This window comes from Pholcus phalangioides, unplaced genomic scaffold (genome assembly GCF_987345545.1).
Source record: "Pholcus phalangioides strain wild (caught in Gottingen) unplaced genomic scaffold, Ppha-v1.0 ptg000010l_1, whole genome shotgun sequence".
Lineage (NCBI taxonomy): Eukaryota > Metazoa > Arthropoda > Arachnida > Araneae > Pholcidae > Pholcus > Pholcus phalangioides.
In genome coordinates this window covers 8,932,814-8,952,088 of record NW_028301603.1, presented here as the reverse complement: position 1 = coordinate 8,952,088, position 19,275 = coordinate 8,932,814, and the positions used below count along the sequence as shown (strand labels likewise).

Here is a 19,275-nt window from a genome sequence, read left to right as displayed (position 1 = left end):
GGTTTGTCCTAAGGCTAGAAGTTGGGATCTATGGCAGCGACATCAAGACTTCTAGGAGGGGGTATCCACGACCAAAAGTATTTTGGAACCGCTGCTATAGCTCAGTGGATCGCCCATGATTTTAGTAAAGGTTATACAGTCAAACCTCGCTAATGAGTCACTCTTGGGAGAGCAAAAATATGACTTAGTAAGCGGAGTGACTCGTTAAACGGAGTAAGCTATAGCTGTGCCAATTCCTACCCGAGCACAACTGGGACTTCTAAAAAGTGACCCGGTAAGCGGAGTGACGTGTTAACCGGGTGACGCACTAACGAGGTTTAACTGTATATACAAACTCGAGTGAGCTTCTTCAAAAAAAGAAGAAAAAGAACATGAAAGAAAGGGATGACCGAATTTATGGGACAAAAGAAAAAGAAACGCATTAACAGTTGATATAATGAAGCTTTGCTTGATAGTGAATCAGGAATATTGATTTTTAAAAAAAAAATTGAAAAAAACAATATAAAACTATATCGAATGTTTTTTTAACCTCAAAATATTACATCCCGTTATTATCAGTAACAGATATGGTCATGATATATTTGGACATTTGTCTGGCAAGGCCTCCATTGTGCGTAAAAAAAAAACCACTTTCAAAATGGCTACAGTTTTTCAAACGAATCAATAGCAGCCTCTTTGTCAACTATTTTTGAGATGAATGTTTAAGAACTCAACTGTGATTGGTCACGCTTGTCAGACCGGCATTTCTCCCTGTCTGGCAACACCAAGGAAGGCGTGATCAGCAGTCATTCATTCATCCTACGAGTGTGTGTGTGCTGCTTGAGGTATCGCCATTAGCGCCATTTTCATCGGGCATCATCCATACCTACGTTCATTGCCTAATAATTGTGTAGTACAAAGGTTACTACGTTATAAAATATTTCATCCATTAATTGACATTGGTGAGTGAATTTTTTTGTAAATTATTTACACAACTCGCCGGTTACGTAGTTACCTTTAGCTTATCCCTATGCCTGTTTATCATTCAATGTACTGAATAAAATGGCTAATTTTTAGTTATTGTGAAGTTTGATTTAAGTTGAGTAAACCTCGATATAACGATACTCTGCGAACCAAGAAAAGATATCGTTGTATAGGGATTGTATCGTTATATCGGGCGGTAGCAGTTTAACAGAGTGTAGGCATTTCCGAACTTAAAAAAAAGAATTATCGTAGCAGTGCCATCTTAACAGGGCTCGCCGGCCTCTAGAGAAGAGGGGCCTGAGCAAAGTTAGTCGAATATTTCGAGAATTCGCCGGATAGGGCCTCAGAAAAATCACTTGGCCCATCGGGCCTCCCAATGCCGCTCGTAAGACGGCCCTGCGTTGTAATGGGGTTTTTCACCGCATTAATTATAATCTAACCAAGAATTTAGTGCTGTATTCCTTATGTCTATGTACCTGAAGTTGACATTTGATTAACTCATTTTCTCTTTATTTCAGGATTGTTCTCTTGAAAGATGGTGGTGAGTATTAATATAATCCAGTGTAATATTAATGAAACTATGTTCGTTGATAACTTTGAGCTTTAGTTTCCTAGATGCTGGTTCGTGAAATATGTAGTTACCAGAGCTTGACAAATCTAAAGAATTTAAGGCGCCAGCCAAATTTATTTGCACCCGAGCTTGTTATTTTGCTGTAAAATGGTCCTGAATAATGCATTCTGATGTTTCCATGTTAAAAGATGTAGTTTAGTGAAGTCAAAAAATTTGTTTAGCCCTCAGACTCCAATTTAGTAACCACATTTAGAAAATTTTGGGCGCAAATACCAATTTTCTATTCTTAATGGCAACCTTGCACTTGTTCAGCCCTACTAGTTTTTGAAAAAAATTATGGAAACAACCTCAGATATATCTTATAAATCAATCCACATATTCCAATATCATCTCAACAGGTTTCAAATCCTTCAAAACGCCACTGAAAACAAGAGTAAACAATCTAAATCTAGCAGCTTCCCATGGTTTAAAAAAAGTTGGCATTAGGGTTTGCTACGTTCAGAACAGCTATAGCACAGTTGCCAACTGTTACGAATTATCCCCAGTTTCTAGCGATCGTTGCACTAATCCACAGTGCTAGAGGAGACTCTCAATACTACCATCCCAATTTTTAAATCTGGTCTTTGAGTTTCTTGTAGTGTTTTACTTTTTTAAATTGCATCTATCTTCAACGATAAATTTGTATGCATATGTGAGAGTTCAAGTTTTGGGACTAACTCTGTGCCGATCTGTTTTGTCTGTGCACGGAAGGCAATCTGTAAAGCAGCGTCTAAACCTGCCTCCCGATTTCAAAACGTGTAAAAACCGGTTATCTGTCAAAACCTAGCTCACGCTGTGGGTTGTGGGTTTTTCAGTGGTTCAGCTCGGAGGTCTCATTTACGTAATGCATGGCCGAGCTTGTCGGAAAAGGAATGTTTTGCTGTAGGAGCTCTCATATGAAGAGGATAGGGTCCACAGGGCTTGATAAAATTGGTCCAAATTTTTTTTTTTCAGTCTGGGCTCATATACTAGAGATGTGCTAGCGTGATTTCTGGTAATTTTGTGCTGTGCAGTTTATTTTAATACTGAAATATAAACTGCATGTTACCTATATTACCGATAATGTTTCCGAGATGTTAAGTTGGTATTCTCTGGTTATGTTCGCACATTGAAAAATATAAGGCACTAATTCTAATTTTTGGTCGCCATGGCAACTGGGATTTGTCCAGCCATGGTACAATTCATTTTTGGCGATGTGGTGAGATTTTTGTTTTTATTGGGAAAAACTACCTAAAAGTTGAATGAGATGCCAAGGGTGAGTCATGCTTTTGGACGTCTTTTTTGTGAAAGAGAAAATTACCTCTATGAATAAAAAATGGTTTGTGAAATTCTGGGTTTTTTGCTTAGTATGTAAAAAATAGAAATGTGTTATCTGAGAGGAAATGAGATTCTGACCAAAAAGTATGTTTGAAAGCTTTATATGAGTTTTTCAACAAGATAAAAACTAGATTTCTAATGGGTGTTCAGTTAATTCAAATGCTGTGTAGTTTAGCATAACCTTTTATGAGCGAAACTTATTGGGTTCACTTCACCTTTCAGTTGACAAGAGTGGATGGATGCAGGGTTGCAACTGGGAGGGGGGGAGGGACAGGCGGGCCTAATGTTTTGAGTTCTGGACTGGGGGGGGGGCACTAAATTCACTCTTTATAACTGCTCCATTACATGGGTGTGCCAAAATGTGTACTTGCCCGTTTAAGAAAGTATCTAGTTGCAGAGCTAGATAGATGGCACCACCTACTGAACACAAAACACGCCAAATTGTAGGCGCACACTGTTAAGTTTCTCCAACACTAATCTGATCTGGCTCCCATATTCAGGTGTGGAAATATATGGAGTGCTTAGGGAATGAGAAGATAAGTGTCTGAGAGAAGAGGGGGAAAATCTGATTTGCTTTAAATTTGATCAGAAGATATTGAAAATGCTAAGATATTTTTAACAAAATGTAAAATCAATCGGAAGGGAATTTATATATTGATTATAGTAAGTATATGAATGTGTGCCTTCAACTGTTAATTGAAGTAAATCTTGTTTATAACATTTTTTAAAAAACGTAAATAAAAAAACACTTTAAACAGAAAATTACGAGAATTACTTATTGTTAGGACCATGGAAAAACATGCTAAACAAGAGAAACGTTATAAGCAGGATTAACTGTATATTTGTTTTAGATTATTACATGTGCGGAATTCCATAGGTTAAATTCTCAGTGCTGATGCGCTTTACCCACTTTCACTCAAAAAAGACCCAGATTTTTCAAATAACCTGGGTCCCGGGATTCAGGTAAATTAAAGTCCAGTGGCATCTGCCTTTCATTCACTTACCATTGAAGAAAAATCACAAAGCGAAGTCTATTATACATTTTATGTCTTATCTGATTGCCGCATATGGTATAACCTTCTATTTTCTTTGTTAGAGATCAACGAAGATCTATGTTGGCAATCTCCCAGAAAATGCTGAACATGCTGAGCTGCAAGCTTTGTTTGAAAAATACGGTGAGGTGAAGGAATGTGATATCGTCAGAAACTATGGATTTGTGGTGAGTGGTATTTCATTACAACTTCATTGAATAATAGCTGGTTTGAGTTTTTGAGAGGTTACGAGACAAGGGGTGATCAACTGGCGATATGTTATTAGATGGATTATATTTCATTCATGTATAAATTTGCTTATTGTTTAAGACCTCTGAAAGGATTTGTATTTTTTCTAATATAGCACATGTCATCAGAAGATGAAGCCAAAACAGCTATTGAGGCGATAAACAATACAGACTTCATGGGACAAAAGATATCGGTGGAGGTAATTCTATGTAGTAAATTATGTTTGAGAGTCTTTATCTATAATATTAGCTGTCTAAACTCAATCTTGTGTGAACCTGGAACCTAGGATTTTTGATACTTCTGGGAATTTAAATGTTTGAAACTTAATAAAGTCAGTTTTTTCCGTGGTATTTTTATTTTAACCATACTTTCATAGCAGAAGTGTCTAGTTTAATTTTTTTCTGAATTTCTGGACTTTTATTCCATGAATCTTAGATATCGCACAGCAAAGTACGTCAGCGACCGGGTATGGGAGGCAAAGGTCAATGTTACCGTTGTGGTAGACAGGGTCACTGGTCCAAAGAGTGTCCCAGAAATCCAGCAGTGCGCATGGGAGGCGGTGGAGGAAAAAGCGGGCCATCTCCTACTATGTATCCATCACAATATGGTGACAGATTCGGAGGCCGTTTCGGAATGGAGCGCTCATATGGTGTCGAGAGAGGTTTTCCTGACCAGCGTAGCTTTGTTGATCGCATGAGGCCTTATCCAGATCCCTATGAACGTAGAGCCTTAACTACACCTCAGGAGAGCTACATGTATTATCGACGACCCTATGAAACCTACAGTTACACTCGTCGCTCACCTCCACCGCAGTTATCTGCTAGCAGGTAAGCAAGCTTCCATTTCGTTTTTTATATCTATGTACGTAAAGTGTTTGAATGTGTAATTTGTGAGTGTTACATAAATAAGTCCCATGACAGCAACTTTTGCCTTCCGTGAAAATCCGGGTTTGCAACTTATGCAGTGGTAACCTGTTAAAAATGATTTTCCCAGGTTTTCTATATAACTTTAGTTTTCTACTTCATTACACAGGCTGCCAAAATGTTGCTTGTCCCATTTGAGAAAGTATCTAGTTGCAGTCCCAGATAGATGACACCACCTACTGAACACAACATACTGAATGCTGGGCACACACAAAATACACTTGAATTTCACCAACACAAATCTGACATAGCTCCCATCAGAAGCGCAGGCGTGAAAAAAACATTGGAGGGGTTGAAAGTTGCTGGTTGGGGCATAATATATGAGACTCGTGTGTACGCAGGAGGAAGGTGCATTGTATTTTCAGGAATTATTGGGGATTCTCGTGGACTCTGCCCTGAAGTTCCGCTGCCTATGGCTCCCATATTCAGATGTGAAAATATGTGCTACCAGTAAATTGTTTTTCAACGATTTATGTGAATAGGGAATCAGAAGATAAAAGAATCTCATTTGCTTTAAATTTAAATCGGAAGATATTATTGAAATATTGATGAGCTAAGATTTCTTTAAAGAAATAGAAAATCAGAAGGATATATATATATATATATATATATCTTCCGCTATCATGTCTTTCATTATGTAAAAGAAATGATGGTGAATTATTGATTCCATAGGTGCCAATGCTTCCGATTTTTTGGTCTCATTAAAATCTTATGGTCTGAAATCGGATCCTACTGATTTTTCACATTTTAATTGTGCTGTTTGAATGGAAAATTCCTGAAGAAAATATGCTTCTAGTTTTTGCAATTTCAGGCTGATCCTGGTTACTCAGGGAAAATGTAGGGTTTTTTTATTTCAAATACAAAAAATCTAATTGTTGCCAAATATGTCAAATGCAAGCAAAGTAGCCAATTGTTAAAATATCAGGACAGTACAAATGCGTTCGGGGGAAAATATATGGTCACCCATTACAATCCAAAAAATTCCTTTTCATTTGTGACATGTTTTTTTATATACGAAATGTGTGATAAATTAATTTTCCAAGGCTGTGAATTGGCACCTATGTGATTCTATAATATTTCTGGCTATGAAGTTTTTTTAAAATTTGAACAATTGACAATTGATATCAGTCTATTTTCATTTGAATTTTGCCAGAGCATTTTACTTATCAATTGTATTTTCTTTACAGATATGACTTCACTCAAGACCCGTAAGTGTTCATGCTTTATTAGTTAGGCTTTACATATATCTTACTGCATGAGTGACAATGAATTGACGTAGCCCTCTCATCAATTTTCGGTGCTTTTGAGAAATGCCTTTATGTTCGTGCATAATCTGTAAATGTTTCTTTAAAGGCTTCTATTAATTGGCCTTATGATAGTTGGCTTACAATGAACCTAAATCCCGGTTTTTTTTTTTCACTTTTCTTTGAAGCACATTTTCGTCGGGACGGATAACTCCTACTCCTGTGCGTCGCGCTCCGGTGTATTAACGGGATGCAAGCCAGTCGCGCGGGTGTTTCTGGCTGTTGGATCACGCGAATGCTGAAAATCGGAAGAGCGGTTCCCTGTCGGATCAAGACGAAGACTTTATTCTATTTTTTTTTATAAAAAAACTAGATGCATCATTTCCTATTCTCACGATTTAAGTCGCTATTGATGTGATTTTCCATATACGCTGTATTCATTCACTATATGATTGCGTGGCACTCGTTATATTGAGGCCCTCATTAGCAAATTGATTAATCGTAGGGTTTTCTTTTTTTTGTGTGCTTTATTTTTTTTTTCTTGTAACCTTCCAACTGGATAAGGATAAAAAATAAATTGGTGTACCTTAATATTTTTCGTGCTTCGTTCTGTTGGAGTATTGAAATATCTGCGAAATTTTCGTGTAATTAGATTTTAGCACAAAACAGATTTAAATTTAATAATGCGGTGGAAATATATAGGTTCCAAAGCTCTAAAATTTTTCATTCAAATATTTTTGTCAAGCATTCATTTAAAATTTTCCCCAAAGCAGAATATGCCAGAATTTGACTTATGTCGCAAAATAATTACAAGGAAAAATGTAGAAAACGCTTAAGTTTTTACTGCAGAACATTTCTAGTTGTCCGAGCTGTCATTGCGAAACATTGGTTTTTTTGGAAGGGGGGGGGGGTGACAGTATCCCGATTAGTTTGAACTAAAATCCTTTGTTGGTTGAATGATAAGTTTGAAGAGCTGTCATTTATCCCACAGTCATTACATTTGAAGAAAGTGAGTCACACAATGCATAAATATTTGAACTTTTGGTGTGGGTTTAGTTTAATGTTCTGCTAGACATTTTGCTGATAATGTAAGTATAATTGGGGAGATTTAATCTTGTAAGTTAGTGTTGAAAGTGATCCTCTCGACCATCCATTTTCTACCTGGCTTATATAGCTAAAAAATTCTGCAGTTTTAAATCTTGTTTTCACACGATTTTGAAATTTTTGTGAAGTTCTCAGAAAAGGTGAGTTCATATATTCGTGTTTATGAATTATGGAAATAATGTGGCAATAGAGAGTTTAAATCTATTTACAATGAGTTGGTTATTGCTGGGGACAAATCGCTTGGTTTGATGTTTTCCACCTGTAGCATAGCTGCCAAGGATATTGGATTTTCGACAGTAATTGTGAAAAATTCCTACTTTTGAGGAAAATTCCCAAAGAAATCTACTTTGAAAAAAACATTGCTTTTTTCATTCCCGACATGACTTCACCAGCGTAATGCAAATCAGTGGTTCTCAAGCTTTGGTTATCTGCGGCCTGGTGTTGATCGTTTTTTTGTGAGTTGATGTAAATTGTCCCCATTGGATCAAATCACAGTATATTTCATCAAACAGTCGGCATGATCAACATTCAAAATTTGTTGACTTGTATTTGCCATGTGTCCTGTTGAGTCTGTCTGCTTCGGGCCTGATTGAGATGTTTTCAAAATTCAATTTATTTTAATGGCAGGTAATTAGACCTACTGGTTGGCATTAATTGGCAATGGCTTGCACAATGTCACCTTTTCATAAAGGGAAAAATCCTTATTTTATTTGATGAAAAATCCCTTTTATGAAATTTGGATGCATTCGAAAATCTTTTTTCCAAATTTATTTTCCAAAGTTGGCAGCTATGCTGTAGGTTTTGATGTAGCATATTTCTGATTTCTCAGTTCTGAACGGGCTAGAAAATAAAAACAATTGTCTGCAAGTATTCTTGGCTTTACACGATCTTCACGTTTTCACTAACACAATTTTGGGGAGATTTAGAAAAATCACCTTGTTAAATTTGAGTGATTCATCCTGACAATGAAGTAATTAATATATTCGCTGGCTTATTGTTGTGGGTCAAAAAATATCGTTTTTTTTAATATACTGCCTCTTAAGTTTTTTAGATCGAAGAATTTTACCTGTTGGTTAAATCTCAATAGTTTCTTTGGAAAACATCCTGGAAACCTTCAAATATTTTCTTACCAGTCCATCCAATATGATATTTCGCATGGACATACAGCAGACTCTTGATAATCTGGCTGTTTTCTTGTCCTGCCAGTCTATCCAGTAATAGCCAATAATCCATCGTTTTTAGGCTGGTTTTCTTTGTCTTGCAGAAGAGGGAAAACATGTCTGTGCTCTAAAGTCTTATATCATTTGAATGAGCTTTTATAATCAACTTCCAGTTATTCATCTTGCTCTTGTCCTGGATTAGCGAGAATCTGTTGAAAATTTATGAATTTTGTTTTTTTTTGCTGGTGAGTTTATTTTTAAAGCTGTTTGAAGAACTTGGCAGTAAGTATTAATCGTGTAGAGCAAGGGATACTTGTATTCGATATTTTTACAGCTCTAGTTACATAGTTTGGGAAAGAACTAGTTTGAATAATTGGTGTGGTGCATCCTATAGACTGCGGAACCTTCTCCAGGGTTTGGGAACCTCTTATTTTGAAAAGTCTTATTCACCGGCTTAATAAGGGTTTCTTACAAAGTTCATTGTTTGCCTGTTCAATTATAAAAAATCAACTTGGTGAAATGTTTTTATAAACGTGATTATGAGTTTTTTTTTTTTTAACTTTCTGAAATGTTTTTTTCCTGTAAATTTTTTTTTTTTGGTGTTCTCATAGCATAAATCAAATTAATGTCTTAAATTCGGATATGATGTATATATTGTTTACAAGAAACAATTTTTCGGTATCGTGAATCGGTTTTGAAGTGAAATTTCGCGTGTCGAAGAATGAATATCACGGAGACGGGATCATCTAATTTCGTGATCGGGCTCAGCCGCGTTTAGGGTTTTAAACGCGAGTCCCAAGTTTTTTCCTGAAACTGATTTATGCTTTGAAATAGTAAAGTACATTTTACTCTGTTCAGGAATAATTGGCCAGCTACATAATGTGGCTCTAAATCTCCCTTTGGTTTTCTAATTTAATGGCCAGTTCAAGCTCATATGGTATGAGGAGTAGTTACAGTGGACTCGGAGCCTATCCAGTCAGCTATCCAGTTCCGTCGGCTGTGAGTATTTTATTTTTTTGTTCCCATCATGAATTACATAAATATTCCTGTGCTTTATTGATTTTATGATAATCCAGGATTTTCCTGTAAATGCCTCTGTAATATAAGATGTGTGATCTAATTTTATAGAACTGCAGCTGAGAAAAATTGTGAAGATGGTTCTAGACAATTCTAAGAGCACGGTTTGAAAAATTTGGTTGCCAGAAAATTTCATAAGCAGTCCGTTTCTGGAAGTTTGGTGTTGCTCTCAGCCATGTCACGGTACACAGAATATCGAAAATATGGGAAATTGTCGATTTTTCCTCAAATGGATATCAAAATTGAGCAAAGTTTCCAATGTTTGAAACAGGGCTCCCACTTGTCGGATGAAATGTATTTTTTTTACTACTTTTCCTGTCGAATATCCCATCAACAAAATTTGTTTGACTTATTTTTAATGAAGAGGAAATTATCGATATATTATCGAATAAAGGTGCAGTCTATTGTAATTAATGTTTCTGTCAAAGAAATTGTATGTTTTACCTTGAATTCTACAGAAAAATATTTAACATGATAAATATTCAGTCCAATGAATATATTTGACTCCTTGAATAAGAATTCAAGTAGTCTTTATTGAAAATATAGTGGAAAAATTCCCATAAATTTTTATTAATAAAAAAAGAGGGTAAAAATTACAGGGAAATAAGAGTCAATGGCCATCCTGAAAAAATCATTTTTGCTTACGACAGGTTTTCTTCAGCAAAATGTTTTGTCACGGGACAAACTTCAGATTTTGAGTCTGGGAGTTGGAACCCAAGTCCTGGAAAAAACATTTTGGGACAGTTTTGTTTGATAAAATCATACTTGGCTCCTAAGAAATTAGACAGGCATCTAAATATTTTTTTTTTAGTTTGTCAAGTTCTGGAGTATATCGGTATAGTAAGTCTTCCAAGCATGAGATGAGACTTGTCCATGTTCTGTCGGATGATTCTATTTTCTAAAACAGCGGTTCCCGACCGGGGATAAGTGAAAAGAAAATGGGGTAATGGCGGCTTTAAAGTTGAATTTTAAAAGTAGGAAGAGGGTTTTACACTAATGCTGTGTTTTAATATGGACTTCCCTATCGATAAAATCTTCAATGAAATGAGGGGGTTGCATCTGTGGGAAAGATTGGCTTGTCCTCCTCCGGCTCATTCCCAACCACATTTTAAAGTTGAAAATGGGTGATCGGTGTATATCTAATCCGTTCAGAGAAGAGTTTTGAACCAGCTTCATTGTGGATTCCAGAAAATGGGAAATTGCTAGAGATCGCATCAGATTCCACTCTGAAGAATCTCTTCAATGGTGTAATGGTGAACCTAGTCTGTTTTTGGACTCGTCGCAGTGACGAATGCAGTGAACTTTCTAGGTAAAGCCATAAGGTTTTGTTGCCGTTTGCTAGCATAGAGCTTGTTGGGCAGATGTTTTATTTTCTTCGTATAACTTATATAAGCAAAAAATATAGAAGCAAATCGAATGCAGCTCCGAATTTGAAAGATTGTATAATTTTTAAAACCTTTGTAATTCAATACAGTCCCAAATATCACATTAATTTTTCTTTTTTCAATCTTGTTACTTTGTTTACTTAAATAAAAATTAATTAACAATTATGAAAGATTTTAACATATGCTTTTTTGGAGACGTTTTCGAAATCTGTAAAGGGTGAAACATTCGGAAGGGGATGCCTAGAGGATTCAGGGTATGCATGGAAAGGAACAAAGCCAGCAAGGGGGTAAATGGACTGAAAAGAGTTGGAAACCGCTGTTCTAGAAAAAGCCAAATGTGAAAGCTCAATTGCTGACAAGTGATTGTGTAATTGCTTTAATCATATGTTTGGAGGGCTATACCCCTACTTGTCACTCTGCATTTGTTTTGTCCTAAAAATGTTTTCCCCCTTTCAATCAGACACCTTTTGAGCGAAGATTGAAGGCTTTTGACATTCTTTGAGAGGGAAAAGTTTCTCATTCTTTGAATGAAATACTGTGTTATAGGAGTTATAATGTTTGAGTGTTATAGAAGAATTTAAGGACCATCTTCATTTATTTTCACATGTTTTAATCTAAAATACATTGTTTCAGAATATAATTTTTATTAATGTTTTAATTACCTTGATATTCGTTTTCTTGCACGTACAGAAATTTATAATCATATTTGCGCAGAGTTGAAATTTATGTCCAGAAGCAAGTCAAGATTTACTAAGATTTTTATTGTGAAATTTTTATATAAATGATTTAGGACACTAATTACATGGTTGCGGTGAGCCTGGAAGTACATTAGCTGGACTGATATCTAAACTAAAATGTCCTTTCTGTGTTTTTTTTGTGGTTGTAGTAGCTGTGTTATCACTGGTAGAATGTTCTTGTTTTATTTTTTTTTCTGTGTATGAGATTCCTGTTAGAAAATTGTATGGTATGTGCAAGAGGATACGATTTTGAATATTTGAAACATGCTTTTCATACTGGGAATTTAGTTTTCTACTTGCGCTGTTCGATAATTTTTACAGCAAGAAGACTAATTTCCTTTATTTTTCAGCTATAAGTTTTGCTGTTGTAATCCTAAATGTAAAAACTGTAATTTTTGTTGGACCTTTGCAGCTACGTAGATGATGGCTCCCATTTAAGTTGAATCGTGCACTGTAAGTATATATCCGCTCACGTCCCAATCTTTTGCCTTGAAATTTGATCTGAACATAGAGCCAAAAGAATCATGTGTTAACATGAACTAACAGTTTTATGCATGTTTATGTAACTTCTTGTAGTCTAACATTTCAGCTTCCTAGAGGACCTTATCTGTGAACTAGGCTCATTTCCCAGCCCAAAATTCACCATGAATTTTTGGCCTGGATGATTGTTTATGCTTTCTTTGTGTAGCAAAAAGTTTCAGAAATATGCTTGATTGGTAGACCAATACGATAGGTGAATTTTTCCTAGGCGATCACTTTATTTCTATCAAGATGGGATTTACAGATGAGTAGATTTGAATGTGAGTGGTTCTGTAGGGGAAAGATTGTCATGTGATTAACAGCAAGGTCTAAAGGTTGAAAACTCAGTTTGGAACATTTTAAATTTAGTATAGTTTGTAGAGCGTTTGTTCCTCTGACCCCCCCCCACATTTGTCCACACATACCAAAAACCACAGATGACCCTCTCTCCCATTTTCAGTGTAATCAGTATGTAACTTAGCTGCTGTGGTGGTCTAGTGATCAGTGTCATAATCCCACTCATCTTCAGAACCTGGTTTCAAACCTCACTGTTGCCACAGTGGTAGCTGAAGTTGGTACTGTGATTATTAACTTCGAGGGGTAAATGCAGGTTGATCTCCTGTTAAACAATTCTGCAGAGAGCAGCAACGGGTCTACAACGATAAAATTATTCATTCATTACACTTCACTCATTGTTTGAAAAACTGATGGCAGATGGTGGTGCTACACATATATAACCATTAGACAAACATTGTGTCAGGTTCACAACACGTGCATTCCAACATGTACAAATTCATTAGAAGTTCTGGAGGAATGCAGACGAGGTGCATGTGTGGTTTAGTAGTATGTAGTTAATTTTTTTTTGTGGCATAGAATATATATGTTGCTGCCTACTGTCAGTTCGTGAATTGGTTTTTGACCAAAAGTGAAGTGACTAGTTTGTTTTTTTTCTTGCTTTGGCTGGCCAATTTATGAAGTGGATGGAGATCTGTGGTCAAAGTGTGGTGTATGATGGTCCTGTGGGTGCCACATTGTTATATTTCATCGCCACATGTGGCACGTAAAAGCTGTATGGGATTAGCTGTGAAAGAAATTTGATCGGAAAACTTGTGTAACAGTTTCGTTGGTCAGTGACGATATTCGTATTCCTTTGATCATTAGGGTTGATATAGCTAAACATAATTATAAAGGTCGTAATTATGAAAAAAAGATCAACTTGGTGATGACACTTAATCATACCTTTTCAGACTTTTCCCAGGCATCTTCGGCCAGTTCAAGTGGCCGGCAAAAGTCCGAAATTTTATTGATCAGGTCAATTTATTAAAAATTAGCTAATTCACAGCCATTCCAGGTTCTTTGGCCATGGTATTTATATTTTTCAAAAATCTGGGGGTAAATACTATAGTCTTTGTTCAGGTTGTCAGACTAGATGCACAGGAATTTTTATTTTCACTCAATCCAGAGTCGGTTGAACAGTTCTGGTATTTCTGCTGCACAAGTATGTGTGTTGAGACTGTCTTTAAATGTTTGGTTGAATTTTATTTATACAGATTATTTTTTTTGCCAATGGTGTATTTTCTCCTTTTTATGCCGAGAAAATACTCTGACCGTTATCAAAGAGAGGGTTCTTGTTTTAAGTCTTGTATTTCCTGTATTTAAGTATCAAATTTTGCATGCAGATCAAGGAAACCCACCTTAATGTCTCGTGCATAGGTGAATAATACATGTCAGAGCTGTTTTGTGAAAATGAGTTGTGGATGATCCAAGTGCAATTTATAGTTTATACCAAAGTTTTTGTTGCCTCTTGCAAAGATTTTTTTCCTCACCCTTCCCTAACTCAATCCAACCCATAGGATCCTATACCTAACCCGTAGCTTCTATATCTTCCCCCCCCCCCTCACTATTCCATCACTTCCAGTGGGTGATATTGCCCACTGCAGTGTGCCATATTGCCACAGCACCTGGTTTACAGTAATGCATCTTCAAATGAAATGATGCATCTTCAAATGAAATGATGCACTGCAGAATCTCTAATCTGAAAGGTTCCTCGGATTACTGAAAACTACATGGAAAAACAATATGAAACTACTACTTGGAAGAGGTTCAGGTGGCTAGTCCTATGTATTCATACTTTTACCCATTTAGTTCTTGATTCAACTGCTAAGTTACAATTAAGTCTGTCAAGACCAATTGTAACTGAGGCTGAAAGTTTCTCATGCTTGAGACCCAAATACTATCTATAAATTTAATATATAGGAACTGATTGTTGCGTGGGGTCCACCGAAGCTCCCAAGTTTAAGGATGAAGTCCACTTAAAACTGGAATTACTTGGTTTAGTAGGAATCAAACAAAATTAAAAAGTATTATGGTCTTGGCGCAAAAACTAAGCAAGAGGTTTAAGGAGAAATTTCGAGATTCGGACTGAGACCTCACTGCACTTGATTACCTTATTTGTTGCTTTTATGGCACCTAACAATCGATTGTTTTTCTATATATTGACTTTTGGAAAATTCAATTGCTTGCGCAAAAACATTATCAAACTGCGTTTTGTGTTGATAAAGGAATTGCAAATTCTGTCCCTTTCTAAGGAATATAATCAAAATAAACGTTGAGATTGGTTCGAAATAGATTGGGGTGGTTATTGTATTTTAATTAGGGGCAGAAATGAACGAAACTTGCGCAACCACTCCCAGGAATTTTTTCACACGCAGAGCAAATATCTATTTTATAGATGGTAAAATTGAGTTTTTGACCTTGGCATATTTTTTTAGGGTGGTTCTGAAGTGTTCCAGAATCCCTTGACAAAGACAGCTTGAAAAGGGATAACAAATGCATTGGCCCAACAGTTTTCAGTAACGATTGTTTTAGTTAAGGATTTTAGTCAGTAGATTCAATGTTTTTTGTAAAATCGGCCAGTATTCCGACCTGTAAGTCGATCTTCTCGAAGTTTAGAGCCTTAACCAGCCAGGGCCCAAAGTGAACGGACCATGGCATTTTGCTGGTGAACCGTTGATCCCAGAGATATACTTCTAATTAGAACTAACATGATGTACTCCAGTATGTCATTCGTGTTTCAAGGGGTTGTATAGTTAAAATAAAAAAAAATTATACAGTCCCAGTGTGCCCCAGAACCCAATTAGAAAGATGTTGCCCTGTCTCTCCTGATGCCAACAAAAAAATATTAAACTTGTCTTAAATGCAATATTCACTGAGATATTTGAAAAACTGGGGAAAGTTAGGAAAAACGACGTTAAATGAAATTAAATTGGGTTTTCCATGCTTAGAGCTGTTCCTGCTAACTTTCCTGTGTTTGAATATCTCAATGAATATTGATTGCATTTAGAAGTGTGGAATTTTTTGTATTGGCATCAGGAGAGGCGGGGCAACAACTTTTTGAGTTTTGGGGCACACAGGAACTGTATGAAGTTAATTTTTACTTTAATAACTATACCCCTTGAAATATAAATGACATCCGAGTACATGTTATTTGGAAACTTTTTCTAACTGGAAGTGTACCTCTAGGATCAAGGGTACGCCAGTAAAATGCCAACCCTCCCCTGTTTGCTATAACCTTGTGTATATATGCGCACATATATAATCTTGTTGGCAACATGGCCAGCCATTAGTCACTTTCTAGTCTAGACTGGGCGTGAAATGTAACATTTATGTAAAAAAAACTAATCAGATTAAATAGCTATTGGTGAAATGAAAATTAATTTCGAATCCATGCTCTGTCTTCCTGAGGATGACTGCAATAATGGTTTAAAAACATTTTGGGGAACCTTGTATCATGTATTAACGAGATTCTATAAGAATGTGGCCATATTTTCCTTTTAATGCTTATGTGTATATTTTTACTTTGACCAGGTGCCCTAAGGAAGCAGACGTTCGTGTATTCCACCTAAGGCGAATCTTGTTATATAGGCATCATATTGCTCGTGGACTTAAATTTAAGATCATTGAAACGAGATCCAAAAAGAAAGACAGCGTCAGATTTCAAGATTACGCTAAAAATATTCAACGGTTCTATAACATCTTTGTAGGAACGAATTTTCTGAATTTTTTTTACACAATTTTCTGCAATAAAATGTTTTGACCGATATATAGCTTTTATTTTTAAATATAAATTTACATGACTCCTGCCCCAAAGCAGAATGTTTTGCATTGTTCTGCAACGGCCCTCGGCTAACTGTAAATGTTCCGCGATAGAAATCCCCATGGTGTTTTTTGCACTTTTAAGATTCATCCAGGCGTGCGTCAGATTTCGTCATTTTCTGCTTTGGGGCTCCTCTGTACGTAGTTAACTTTTAGCTTGGTGTTTCAAGCATTGAAAGCTTTTGTGAGATTTAATGAGGAAACTTGGCACATTGAAAGCGTGGTGATTGACCAGTCGCACAAGGCTGGCTGACTGGAATTTTAAACAAGTTCTTCAGCTTGCTGCATAAAATTTTAAGTGTAGAATCCTTGGTGACGCTTTTAAAATGAGGAAAGAAGTGTTCAATAAAAATAATTGGACGGTTTTTATATAAAAGGAACCAAGTGCCATTATAAATCAAAACTGAGAAAAGGCTATTGAGTTATCTCTTCGTTTGGTAGTTCAGGTGTACAAGTTAAAACCTTCAATAGTTCAGATGTCGAGAAAGGGGTTTTTTTGGTCTAATTCAAGTTGGTGAAAATGTAAAAAACTATATTTGTATAGGATATACTATAGAGTATGTATAGGCTTACGTGTATAATTTTTAGCACGTTTCGGGCTTGTATTGAAAATACAAAACGACGGGAAACCGATCTGCTAACTAGAGTGAAAAGAAAATTCCTAGGTGAAGGTATGAGAGGATTAACCTTGTCCACCATACACAGTTGCGCCATGAAGGAAGCCTTAAGGTCGTCTTGCCATTACAGCCTAAAAAGGCGAAGATTGAATATATGGGGCAAAACGGGAGTGCATATCTCCGCACATGCCCAGAAAGGCATGAGGTTTTGGCGGGGAAATTAATCTTGGCAAAGACAGCATAGAAAAATGATTCGCAATGCAAGAGGAAAAATTTGGGCTTTGTTTTAACGTTATCACAATTGAGCTGATGGTTTTCTGCTTTGGGGTCATTCGAGTATTTCGTTAGCATGATGTGGGGGAGGGGGGTTTTGGATGATGCTTACGTCATCAACCGCCCTTTATGAAGATATGAAATATTCTTAGTGGCATCTTACTTTACGAGAAAAAACTTTCACTCGTTTGTGGGCACCTGAATTATTCTACCTAATGATAAATCCCTTACGGTGCCACTTCAGCGATATCTAAATGTTTCACGTATCCTTCAAGTGCTCTGGAACTGTGCCACGCATCACTCAAGTGATCCGTAATTATGCCACGGATCACTTAAGTAATCTGGGAATGTTCCACGGGTAACTTGAGTGATGTAGAACCGCACTGGGGGACACTTAAGTGCTCTAAAACTACGTCACATGTCACTCAAGGGATCTCTAAATGTGCCACGGATCGTTTAACGGCCTTATTCACCAACACAGTTTCAACTGCAATCTCAGGTTAAACGATCAGCGATCGACACGGATTGGTTAAAATCCTTAATTTAACCAATCCGTTTCGATCTTCGATCCTTTCACCTGCGATTGCAGTTGAAACTGTGTTGGTGAATACGGCCGTTAGTGTTCTGGAACTGTGTCGCGGGTCACTTAAATGCTCTGGAACTGTGTCGCGGGCCATTTAAGCTATCTGCAAAAATGAGCCGCTTAGTTCATTTTTACAAAATTGGGTTCGGAGGGGTAAGCCACATCAGATAACCTTCAGGGCCACATTTAGTTCGCGAGTCAAGGGTTTACCATATATGGCTTAGAGGGTGGGTCGCAATGAATTTCTTAAAGACAAATTTTTAGTTCTTCCCTTCAAATAGCATTGAAATTAACAGAAATCGATTATAACAACATAAAATTTCGAAAGAAAATACCTTTAAAAGCAGACCTACCAAATCTCCGGATTTCTTAAACGTTTACAGGGTTTCCGGATTTTAACTACATAAATTGCCGGCTTTGATGAGGAAAAAATCAAATTAAGAAGAAAAATAAAAAAAATCTAAATTATTTTTTTTCATTAATTTTGGAACTATCGCTCCTTTATTCTGGAATTCTCGCTTTCATTAATTTTGGAATTATTTTCCCTTCATTCTAGAATTATCTTTCATTAATGCTGAAATGCATCTGTTTAATTCTGGAATTATCTTTCATTAATTTTATTATCTCTTCCATCAATGCTGAAATTATCTCTTCAGTTACTTTTATTAATTACTTCTTCAGTTATTTCTTTTATTAATTATTTCTGGAATTATCTATTTTATTAATTATTTCTTTCATTACTTCTGGAATTATTTTTTTCATTACTTCTGGAATTATTTTTTTCATTACTTCTATAATTATTTCATTTATTACTTCTGGAATTATTTCTTTAATTACTTCTTCAGTTATTTCTTTTATTAATTACTACTTCAGTTATTTCTTTTATTAATTATTTCTGGAATTATTTATTTTATTAATTATTTCTTTCATTACTTCTGGAATTATTTTTTTCATTACTTCTATAATTATTTCTTTTATTACTTCTGGAATTATTTCTTTAATTAATTCTTCAGTTATTTCTTTTATTAATTATTTCTGGAATTATTTATTTTATTAATTATTTCTTTCATTACTTCTGGAATTATTTTTTTCATTACTTCTATAATTATTTCTTTTATTACTTCTGGAATTATTTCTTTAATTACTTCTTCAGTTATTTCTTTTATTAATTATTTCTGGAATTATTTCTTTTATTAATTATTTCTGGAATTATTTATTTTATTAATTATTTCTTTCATTACTTCTGGAATTATCTCTTTCATTATAATATAATCTCGATGGTCGTCTGCCTCTACCAAGGTCTTTTGTTTTGGGCATCTCGTTCACCT

The 19,275-nt window shown here is 35.8% G+C and overlaps 1 protein-coding gene across 5 annotated transcripts; it reads left to right on the top strand.

The window, feature by feature from the left end:
• The first annotated feature begins 611 nt into the window (after positions 1–611).
• LOC149080853 (RNA-binding protein lark-like) lies at positions 612–16,421 on the top strand. 5 transcript variants are annotated; one of them, XM_089237517.1, is made up of 9 exons: positions 612–941; positions 1,482–1,504; positions 3,987–4,109; positions 4,286–4,369; positions 4,606–4,997; positions 6,281–6,301; positions 9,525–9,600; positions 12,213–12,253; positions 16,187–16,421. In XM_089237517.1, exons 2-8 carry the CDS (start codon positions 1,499–1,501, stop codon positions 12,222–12,224), a joined length of 714 nt encoding a protein of 237 aa, XP_089093643.1. In that variant the 5' UTR covers positions 612–941; positions 1,482–1,498; the 3' UTR covers positions 12,225–12,253; positions 16,187–16,421. The 5 variants fall into 5 exon arrangements, with proteins under 5 accessions (XP_089093643.1, XP_089093645.1, XP_089093647.1 ...); XM_089237519.1 differs by having other exon boundaries at positions 629–941; positions 6,526–9,600; XM_089237521.1 differs by having other exon boundaries at positions 713–941; positions 9,460–9,600.
• Positions 16,422–19,275: the final 2,854 nt, after the last annotated feature.